The sequence below is a fragment of the Aythya ferina genome (genome assembly GCF_964211825.1).
Source record: "Aythya ferina genome assembly, chromosome: 3".
In the NCBI taxonomy this organism is placed as follows: domain Eukaryota; kingdom Metazoa; phylum Chordata; class Aves; order Anseriformes; family Anatidae; genus Aythya; species Aythya ferina.
Window position 1 is genome coordinate 22,840,047 of NC_140298.1, and position 11,543 is coordinate 22,851,589.

General features: G+C 42.0%; 1 protein-coding gene across 5 annotated transcripts in view; it reads right to left on the reverse strand.

Annotated features, from left to right (window-relative positions):
* CAPN8 (calpain 8) overlaps nt 1–11,309 on the reverse strand; it is a 29,296-nt gene extending 17,987 nt beyond the window's left edge. For 4 of the 5 annotated variants that reach the window (XM_084513015.1, XM_084513017.1, XM_084513018.1 and 1 more), the window contains exons 1-3: nt 11,047–11,306; nt 8,929–8,998; nt 797–915 (exon numbers count right to left, since the gene is read on the reverse strand). In XM_084513015.1, the coding sequence (XP_084369141.1) occupies nt 797–915; nt 8,929–8,998; nt 11,047–11,283 (426 nt within the window). In that variant the 5' untranslated portion in view covers nt 11,284–11,306. Of the gene's footprint in view, nt 1–796; nt 916–8,928; nt 8,999–11,046 lie in introns of all 5 variants that reach the window. The other variant, XM_084513016.1, reaches the window with a different exon arrangement.
* Nucleotides 11,310–11,543: the final 234 nt, after the last annotated feature.

The following is an 11,543-nucleotide window of genomic DNA, read 5'->3' on the forward strand; positions in this document are numbered from 1 at the left end:
ATAGTGAAGGGTCCAGAAAGCTAGTGAGTTGACAGGAGTCTCAAAAGTCCTGTTTTCTTGTCTAGTCTTCTAAGGTCCAATCCACGGGGGGAGGGAATCATGCCTCTAAAAATGCTGCAAGATGTCACCCAAAATGGGAAGCACTCAATAGTGCCAGTGCCTCCTGAAAATATTGGGAAATGTGTGAAACACTGCTAAGACTAATTTTTTGCACGAGCACTTGAACCATTTACAGTTCATTTACAGAATCTGACACAGTCCTGGAGGTAAAGGAAAGAGGATAATAAACACAATAACCCCTCTATTGAGATGAGCAGGAGGAAGGTATAGGTATGTGCTCTATAACATCTGTCCTCACCCAAACACCTCCTTTAGTTTTGCAGGGTGAATCCACACTGCTCATGCTTGAGTCTAACTTCTATGGTCTGCAAGCAAGGAAATGTAGACAAAGCAGTGGAGAGGGAAGGGAGGAAGTAACCTCATCAGCCTAGATTCCCTCTCAACAGTCAGCAAGACAGATGTTGGCATGGCTCTCATGGTATGATAGTTTGGCTCAGTTTACAAAAACTGTGTAACTTGCTACAGCCCTATCAGCTGTAAGACAGCAGAGCCTACCCAGTGAGTAAATGTCGATTAACATTATACAGCATTTAACTCTGTTCTTTTCTTCACCCTATCAATTTCACTTACACACTAATTCTTGAATATTCAGCCTGTGTCAAAGATTAAAAAAAAAAAAAAAAAAAAAAAAACTGCTTTTCCTCTTTTATTCTCAGTACACTAATGAGAGAGATACCTGGAAATGAAAGATGCCAGCATAGTCCTCCTGGAAACTTTGAGCTTTGGGAACAACACGGTACAGAACATCTGGATTCAAAGTCAGAGATGCAATGGCAGCCAGGAGCCAGCAATCACCTAAAAACATACACAATCCAAGGTGGAAAAGCTCATTAAAAAATAACATTTCGCTGAGCTGGTCCTTTCACCACTATATCACACTCCTACATAGACTAAAATGCCAGCATTATGTGTTTTGCAAGATCCTGTCAGATTCTATATTGGTTCAGCAAATAATTCTTGTTTTGTTGTGTATTGTAGGTTCTCTAAGGATGAACACAGTGGTAATTTTAATGGTCTAGTTAGGCTTTTGTTATTTTGATTTTTTGATGAAGCTGTGAAAGCAGGCAGTTTTAGCTAAGCTTTCTAATATCTTCAGGAAACAAAGAGCATAGCCAGAGAGAGCAAGCATTTGGGTTTGTGGGTTGCAAAGCCCAGCTGGGTGGTGCAGAGTAGATAACCTGTGCTACCTTAACTAGTCCCAAACCAGTGCAGCTGGGAGAGGTAGGGGCTTAGAAGGTGAGCAGAGGGCAAATGCTCAGTGTTGCTTGAAGGAGGGTGCTGGGTTCTTCATTCCTTTTTTTTTTTTTTTTTTTTTTTTTTTTTTTTTTGAGAAGATTTGATTGATAGAATGAAGTTTTACCTAGCTATTTCATTTTAGTTCTTTCTTTGAAGGTCTGACTTGAAGTAGCACCAAGGACTATTACAGCTCTGCTTATGAGTCTAATGGAAACTGAAATCTAGTGGGAACTCTGAAATCAGGTGAGTTTTTCTCTGGCTCACTGGCTGTCCTGAGAAGGGTAGGCATGCCTAGCCTGTACTGGAGACTAGGTGTTTTATAGCTTAAGCTGTTTTCTGGGTTGCTAGCTTGTTGTGGATCAAAGGTTGGGTAGGTGGAAGCCTTTGCTTGCTACTGGGAAATTCAGAGACTCATGGATTTCTTGGTGTATTTGCATATTGCAAAAAGTAGGAAGCATTTCTGTGGTTCTGTGTTACTTTCTGAGGTGTGCACAAAGTCTAGGAAAAAAATTTGCTCTAAAAGTGCTAAATTATCCTGGTTCCCTGTGGATTATTTGTGCCCAGACATAGTTTCTTTGTGTAGGTGCATATACTGCAGAATGAAGTGGCACAACTCTTGCTTCATTAGAAATAAGATAATGGAGAAATCAAGGAAAGAGTTCGATACGTAGCATGATTTAATATCTTAGAGCAGTAGATAACAATTTATATTGACTTAGGCTTTATGTTTCAGTACCATGATTACTATGATTGTAAAGATAAGATACTGGGACTTTTATAGTGCTTTCTGTTACCTGTACTCCGTGGGAGGTACCTGGATGCCTCCTATGAGCTGACCCAGAAACAGCTGATCCCAGACAGGCATGCAAAAACTTGTGAAACATCTGAAAAAAGTGCCCCTGGTGTGATGGCTGATCTGATTGGTAGAGGTCACCCACCCAATGTTCATAGCATAGGCATTTCCAATGGGGAGAGAAAATGTACATGTATCACCAGCCTTCCCCAGCACTTCTCTCTGCCATCCTGGCTGCTACATTCAGGGAATAGCATTCAAACTGGAAGGGCATAGAAGATGTCAAGGTTACCTTTTTATCCCCATCTATCTGCATCTCTTATTAAAATAATAATAATAATAATAAATTAAAAAAAAAAAAATCTTGCTCCTCCTATTCAAGTTTAAAGAGGAAGTGTGAGACAGGACCTTGCAAAAAAGCTGTTTCAGCCAAGAGCTCTTACTTGAAAGGTAAAGTTCCCCTTGCAGAAAAGAGGATAAATCACAATAAAAGCGTCATGAAATATTTAAACTAGAAATAGGAAAAAAGTTGCTGCTGTACATATAGAAGAGAGGATCAAAAAGCTTCAGCCTGTAGAGCAGCTATGACCAAAAACCTTCTCAAGCTCACCTTCAACCTAATTATTTTTGAAATTACTATGCATTCAGTGGGACAGGACCTAAGTCACTGGCTTAGAAGGTTCCTCTTAGCCCTAGACATCTGTGTGTGAAGTAAGTAAAACTGGAGAATTTAAGGTGGTGTGAAAAAAATATAAAAATAAAAGAACCTTCTCTCCCAAGAAAACATAGATGCAGGGAAAAAATGAGAGTGAGAATGCTCAGACTTGTTTTGTAACTATTTCTTTGAGTCTTTTCTTGGTACAGGTGTATGCCTTATGCTGTTATAACCTCTGCCTTTTCCTTGTAGATGTAGAAATAATGGTGGTAAGCCTGGGAAGTGGCCCTTTAGAGGAAGAAGGAAAGTTTTATAGGGTTAGACCAGAAAACCTAATTTTTCCAGCTTCTCCAGGCATTCTTGTTGTTCCTGAGTGAAGCACAGAAAGCTGTTTCTGGGGACATGGCGGAGCGGGACTCCTGGTGTCCCTGCCATGTCCTCCATACCATGGTGAAGCCAGAGGTCTGTAGCAGCGAGGAGTTGGTGCTTTCCCAACAAGCAACATCTGTAAGGGGTTCCTCTTTACTGGTTCAGGCCCAGTTTTTACAACTGGTGAAAGGGAAATTGCTCTGGGCTTTGCAGAGGATGGTACATGTTTGATGCACAATTAGGCAGAAGAGTCAGTGAAATGAGAGGGGTATACTTAGATGTGCTATTTACTTCTCTGACTCAGGACTAAGCAATTTCAGAATCTCATCCTTGCAAGATGCCAAATGCAGCATGAAATCCTTTACAGCTCTTTTATGGTATGAATTAACATCTTAGCATCTGGGAGAGTGAATGACATTGGCACTTCAGTCTCCTAAAAACTCATTATGCAATCCAACTTCCTGCGGAAGCACTAGGGGCAAATCTGTTTAACATGTGCTTGGGAAGAATCGTATTGGAAGAGTTGCAGCAGTGAGCTTGTCCTTAAAAATATCATTGCCTGCCTTGAGCAATGCAGAGCACTGTCTCTAAACCTTACTTGGGGGTGTAATATCTTTGGCTAAGCTTGTGTTTGAGCAGCTATTAACCTTCCCTCTGACAGGAATCAGCTGAGAATTGGCTGCTCTGCAGTAACTTGGTAAAATAAGATGGTTCACATGGGGTGCCTAGATGCGAATGGATTGGGACCACCTTTATATACAAGTAATGCATTATGTTCAGGTTCCTGTGATGCCAGCATTAACACAAATCGAAGAAGATACAGTAAGCTGTCCATATCAAGGAGCTCCCAGGGTGGAGCCTGAATTGTGCAGGTTGCCTCTTCTCATAAATCACAATGGGATCCTGGCTTAATAATAAGGCTTCTCAGCCTGTGATAACGATAAATACTTATGGCTTTTTGGTTCCTTTTTTTTTTTTTTTTTTTAAAAAAAAAAAAAAAAAAGTTCCTTTGGTTCCTTTTGGTTCCTTTTTTTTTTTTTTTTTTAAAAAAAAAAGAAAAAGGGGGGGGGAATATCTACTGACATATCATAGTGTTTATTTTGTTTTGTTTTCTCAAAGTTCACCATTGCTTTGCTGGCAGCAGCTATTACTGTTTTGTTTAGCACTAATGGTGCTGTGCCTGGAGTATAGTGTGGCAACATAAGCTCTCTGGAAAGGCAGCTGATGTAGGACCCCTAAAACTTGTCACAGTACAGCTAAAGGTTATAAGTCAATTTCCAAATTGTGAGGAAATGATTTGATTTCCTTCCTAAATGAGTGAATTTTGGAAGGAGAGGAAACGAGGCCAACTGGCCAATGAATTATATGTATAATTAGACTATATTTCCCACACAATTATAGTCAGAAAAATGACAAATTTCTGCTCACAACATACATTTTAAGTTGTACCCTTTTAGCTTTTAGAAATGAAAAAAGTCTTCTCAGCATTAGACCTGTGAGGCTAAATCACCTACAGGCACATATGCTGCTTCCTGCTCAATCTCATATTTCATGAAGTATTAGACAAGTGCTAATTACAATGTTTACTGCTGTTACTGCTGAATGTGCTAAAAAAAAGCCAGACCGATTCCTGGATCCAAAGTAATTTGTAATGTTGGTGATACTCTTTATTATTATTATTTTGAAATGGACAGTTATGACCTTGAGTTTGAGCTAGAGAAGGTAAATGTGAAACCTAGCTGTGGATACACATAGATACACGTACCTATATACACATACTATTTTGAAGCACTGCTTTGACTATTAGCCTGCTTGAAATACTCTCTCTGCCTGCACACAGACGCAGTGAAATGACCTTCATTCTCAACATTACGTAGGTGCTTCCTGGTTCAGTGACAATCAAGTTGCTGTAATGGATACACAGTCTTTGGTGATGTTGGAGCTGTGTGGCTCATCTGTGTTGATGATGTTTACCCAAGTGCACTGCTTGCACAGGAGCCATAAATTTAATGAGAAATTTGATTAGTTTCAGTTGCTATAAAGCAGCACTTGGTTTCTGTTTAGCTGCTGTCAAAGTGTCTATGCTCAGAACATCTGCACTTTTCAATGAAATAGTAATGGAGGAGCTTAAACCAGACATCCAAGTGTTGAGTTCCACAATCTAAACAGACAGCATAGGAACACTTCTGTACTGCATCCTCGCTTGTTGCTGGGTGCAGCAACAATGCTAGGTGTTTGGAAGGGATCAGAATGCAATACTATTGCTCTTGCTTCCTGCTTTGTCAAGCAGATTTAACTCTTGACTTTACTTTCTGCTGGGAGGGCTTGTTGAGAGCCCCTAGTACCTGTAGCATGCTACCAGACATCACCCTCTTTGCAATTTCTGGCAGTGGAGGCTTTATCTGATTTGAGGTTTCAAAGAAAGGCTTCCTGTTGTTTTATGGAAATTAAGATCTGCAGCTGTGTACTGAACAGCAAAGGACCACCCAGCGAAGGAACAGGTTTTATTCTCTTTGGGACCTGTAGTTAGCTGTGAGTGTATTTTGTATATCCAGGCAATCAACCCAGTAGAACAAGGATATGAAATACCCCTGAACTTGTGGAGCTGAACTTCAGGAGGTATATATGCAAATGTTTATAGCAAAATCAGTGAACAAGTCCAGTACTATAAAGCACTTTGCTGCCTACAGGAGCTCCAAAGGCTCCATTAACAAGTATCAGATCTATTGTAGAGCTGCTAAGCTTTGGATTGGTCTCCAGTCTACCTGGAATCTCTTCAAATCTGCTTTTGAGATAAGAGTAAGACAAAGCATGTCGGTTGGGGTCCTCAGCTGAGGTGCACTGGCTGCAGCTGCATTGGCTTCAGAGGACTTCTGGTGGCAGCCTAGGTCAAGGAAGCTGCTTCCTGAGCCTTCAAAACAAAGGTGCTCCATGAATATAACTTGTGTGGATCTGAAAAGCTATATTAATCCGAGAGGCTTTTGAGTATGTTTTCTATTCTTTAAATTAAATTTATACCACTTCCTTCCTGAGACCCCCTGCAAACAATTCTGCAGCTAACTTATTCAGATAGCTGCAAGGAAACTTTCTAAGTCACCTTTAATAATGAAGACTGTGACTGTATTTCAAGTTGTTACTAGGCTATCAAAAAGATATGGTTCAAAGCACTTTTAAAATATTTCAAGTCTTTCAAGTTCCCATGAAACTTCCCAAGCTGATACTCATCTAGCCTATACTGTTGTCAAAGAACTGTTTAATGGAGTGAGACTGACTATGGGGTTTTTTGTTCCTTTTGTTCATATAAACCCTGACCTGCAGTGTTATTTTAGAAAGAAATGAAATATGTCACAGAAGATTATTAAAAATAGGTTCTGTTTCCCTAAAGGACTTGTTAACAGGTCACACACATGGCTTATGTACATATGTAATAAGGGTCTGTTTCAACAGAAGTGTTTCGCATGACAGCTTTAATAACAAGTCCTTTGATATTTGAGGTATTGGATCAAATAACAGAAAAGCATAGTATACACCTCTGAGATGTAAAGCAAACACCTAAACACTAAAAGGTAAGTCCCATGCCTCTATTCTGAAGTTTATTTTGTAAAGGATCAGTTTCTGTAAAAGCAATTGTAAACTGCCCTTCAGAAACAAAAGTAGATTATATTTGTCCCCTCTTTTTTGGTCTTTCTGCCTGTGTGAAAATATATATAATATTCTTTTTCCACTTTTAGTGACAAAGGGAAGCTTGTAATAGAAGCAGAAGCAAATTATTGGGCTTTTCCTCCAGACCTGGGGGTATTTTTCAGGACCAGCGTTTGGGTTGCAGCCCACCAAAGGCTGGTTGGAGAAATCCCAGGAGCAGGCACCCTCCCCAGCTGCATAGGAGCCATTTGGGCCCAGATCTGTTGCCACCACTATTTGGTGCCTTTGGGCACTGCCCTGTGAAATGAAAGCCTGTTTAGCACAAAGGTCTGGGACTCCAAAGAGATGTTCAGGAAGTGACAGAATTGAAAAGGGGCTGAGGGTATTTGCATTCAGCTTCTAGGCTTAACACAAATAGTGTATTAACCTCTTCTAGTTGGAGAGCAGGTAGCATTCTTCAGTCCTTTAGCTTGTAAGCTGCCAAAGAAAATTAGGTTGTTTTTTTTTGTTTGTTTGTTTGTTTTAATATTGTTATAGAAAAATTGTGAATTGGAGATGACGAGAAATGTTGCTTTTATTACTTATCTGAACAATTCTCCTAGAATACAGTAAGTGATTCCCTGTATTCTGCTCCAGCATCCACCAAATAAATATCCTGGAGCTAGCAGATTGGGCGTCTTATTTTTAGCAGCTAGCATACAGGCCCACACACCAGGGAATTTCTTGGTGATTGCTTTAATGGTGCTGTGTTTACAGGAACAGCACTGGTATTATTTATCGTCAATAACTTGCTGAAATTGTTTGAATCTCATTTTCACAACAGATGGGATGGAGAAGCAGTAAGGTCAGGAGTACTGTGGTAAGCAATGCAGAAGGGAGAAAGGCTGATTTCTCCCTGTCTCATCTATTGAATTCTCATTACAAGAGTTTCAGCCTTTTTGGCTCTGTATGCAGTCAGGAGAGGGTGCTGCCGCTGTCTTTTGCAGCTGGATTTTATCAATGAGGCAGGCAGGAAAGAGGCCAATGCATCAGCTCTTGGGAGGCAGTGGGAGGAGGTGGATAAAAACTGTTTGCATAGGAGCTTTGTTCAGGTGATAGCAAGCACTAGAGAAAAACGGGTAAGAAAGATGGTTTTGCTATGGTGGGTCCAGGAGAGGGTGACTGCTGTCTGAGAGACATCTTGTCAGCATCAGGCCCCAATTCATAGAGCTGGGCAGCATTGCTTTTTTTTGTTGTTGTTGTATTTTTGTACAGCGTGCATGGTTGTTCCTTCCTTGTTATTTGATCCTTCCTGTGTTTGCTCACAGCTCTACCCAAAACACTGTACAAACAGTAGGAGCATTCAACATGAAGGGCTTGGAAAAATTTGCTTGTTATGGATGACATTACAAACCTGATGTGCTCCATTCTTTTTTTATTATTATTTTTATTTTTATTTTTTTTTATGATGTGGTCCATGTTCCTAACTCATGGGCCATCCTGCTTGGCTTGAAATGGCACATCATAGCTCCAGCCCCTGTACTAAACCAGTTCCTACTCTGTTTCCTGGTGATTGTGTATTTTTTCCTTGTGTGAAACTGTGGCTGGATCTTGTTCTGCCTCCCATATAAAAATCCTCAATGACCTGGATAAAGGGTGAAACTTCATTGGTGTCCTTTGGGTTTCTGGAGACTGTCTTCCTGGGACAGGCATGAAACCAAGTCTCTTGCTTCAGGGCAAGTGTTATAAGGTTAGTGTCCAGCTCTGTCTTAAAAGGTTAAAAAAGCAAGGAAGTCTTGCAGTCCACCAGGGATAATCTGCTTACTACCTGCAGGAGACAGTTTGGTGAGTGCCAGATTTGACACAGCTCTTAAAAATCTATGTGCACCCTGTCCTAGGCAGCAGTGCTGTTTGTTTAAGCGCCTTGATGGGAAATGAGCACCCTCGTTGGGTGTCTGCCTTCTTTTATACTACAGCCAGGGTGCCTGACTCAGGGCTGTGAACTAGATGCTGGGATGCTCAGCCTTAACCTGTCTATAAGTAGACAAGAAAATCATCTGTCTATGAGAAATTTTTAAAATAAGCTTCATGTTTTGGAAGAAGAAAGGGGGGGGGGAAAAAGTGCTGTACGTACCCAGCTCTCCTTGGCAGACATCTGTTCGAGTAGCTCCTCCAACTATAAACTGAGGGTTTGAGCATAACTCCTGAAAAGACACATTTTCAAAGTATGCATTACCCCTTCTGGTCTGAAAAGTTCCTACTTCTTGTTCATTGTTTCTGTGTAAAGGTTCAATAAATATTAATCAGTTTTATCATTCCTGAAAGTATTTATATAACTTTTGTCCTCAGGAAACAAAAGCCTCCCCTTCCTCCTAGGCATTCCCCATGAGTCTCTTTCTAGATGGCAGAAATGGTCAGTCCCCAAGAAGCTTAACTTGGTGCCTCACATTGAGAGCAGCTCAGACAGCCACCTGAACTTTCGGAAAGCAAGAGTTGTCAGCTATGAGCACAGCTGTCTCATATGTGTCCCATGTGTCTGGGCTGTGGAGGCAGGAACAACCCACGGCTTCCTTTTGCACGTGTGTCAGATCATGAATCTCTCTTCATGGTAGGTGTGATCTCAGCAACATCCTGCTTGCTTCTGAGGTTATCCAGCTGGTCAGCTGCCTCACAGATGTCTTGGCTAGGAGGCAGCAGTAGGTTACCTACCACACGGAAAAGATTCTTTTTTTTTGTTTGTTTCCTCCTTCTTTCCTCCCTCCAGACTGGTGATCTGTCACAGCTCCTGGAGACAGTCAGCTGTATATATGACATATGATATGACATATCACTCACTTAGACACCTGTTCCTTCTGAGCCACTGCCAAGTGCCACATACACCTTTCTCACAACTGTATCACCAGCTCTTCCTCTTGTATTACCCAATAAGTCTACAACAGTGGAGTGTTTGGCATTTGCTGTCTGCAAACCAGCAGGCACAACCCACTGGGAGATGACTTTGGCAGTAGATGTTTATTTTGCAGGGGGCCATTTCTTCAGCAGGTCTCCTCCAGGCCCCCCACAACTGAACAGTGATCCCACCAGCCTGCAGCCACACGCACTGTTTGCAGAGGGAGGGCTGGGATTTGTAATCCTACCAGAGTTCAGCCCTCAGTCATTGCTAGCCATGCTACATTTGTAATGGCCTCCACCTGCAGCAGACACAGTTTTCTTGCATGGGGAGCAAAATAGAATTTAGTGAGTTATCTGAGGTTTCCATTTGCCCAAGACAGGCAAAATCAAGGGGTACATTCACACTGCTTGTTGCTGAATCACCTGGTGATGTGTTGAAGTGGGTTTGCAAGGGCAGAAACTCAGCTACTGAATCTGCAAATTTCTTTTTCTAATTTTTAGGTAGGGAAAAAATTAGGCCATGAACTTTTCCTGCATATTCTTACCTCCTACCCCCCATCAGAGGAAGGTAAATTAATTTTGTTGTTATTTTTTCCTTCTTCCTTCTCTTCTTACTTTTTCTTGAGGTTGCCGGGAGGGGAAAAATGATGGAGGAGTAGCAAAGTATGTACAGAAACAAATGATTGAAAAATGAAAGCGCATAAAAATCTTTGAAGTCCAGATTTTGTGGCTTAAAAATAAATAAATAAAAACACAGTGTCTTAAAAATTCAATGCCTTTTTTTTTCCTGATGAAAATGACTATTTTAAATGAAAAGCCATTTAGGGGATGTGTCTGGGCAATAACAGTTTCAGTCAGCTGCCTTTCATCTGTTATAGGTAGACTGAAGTGGGGCAGATAGCTTTTTGGAAGTATTAACTTAATTTCCTGGGGTGCCAGCAGAAGGACCATGGTGTCGGTACTGTTGCAACTGATGGTCAGTGGCTCTTGGGCTGCCCTGCTCTGCCTAGATATGCAGAGGGAGTTTGTGTCCTTCCTGGATTACACTCTGAACATGTGGCTCTGAGGAGCTGGGATCAAAAGGGAGAAATCAGATTCCCAAGAGGCAGTTATAGGATTACTTGGTTTATGAAGGGCTTAGAAAATGCTGATTTTGGTGTTTTGTTTGTTTGCTTTCCCCCTTTTCAACCCTGCTTCTGTTTAAAACCACGAAGATAAGGCAGGATAGAATAGAACATAGAAACAAAACATAAAGGAGCAGCAGGCATTCAGCATCAGCACTGTTCTAGCATGGATGCGTCCAGGTGAGTGTTGATTAGACCTGGCCCCAACCAAACATGCCATGATAAAGCACTCTTACCGTGGGGCGCTTCCAGATTATCCCCTGGGTCTTGAAGGAGTAGGGTCCCAGGTCACAGTAGCCCAGCGCAGATGGACAGGCTGGGAACTCCTCATCCTTGAAGAGAGCACCAGCCTGAAGGCACCGCTGCTTCAGGACCTCGTAGTCCTGGTTCAAATACCTGACTGCCTTCCCGTAGGAGCCCAGCCCTTCTGGGGCTGCTCTGTCTTGGCACAGCCTTGCTGCCACCCTGGCCATGTCTGCCTGGCAGGGCTCCCTCCTCAGCCTCTGCTGGGCAGGAGGAGGAGGATGGAAGCAGGTCGCAGGCTGGGGTGGAGCTGGGGCTGCCCCAGGGGAGGAGGCTTAAGAAGTGTAAATATGTACCTGAGGCAAGCAGGCAGCCAGCCTGTGCTGCTGGGGGAGCGGGCACTGATTTGTGTGACTGCTCAATGGTTTGCTTAAAAGCTTGTGAACTCCCGGCTCGTTTCTAAAGCATGCTTTTAACAAGGAGCAAGGGA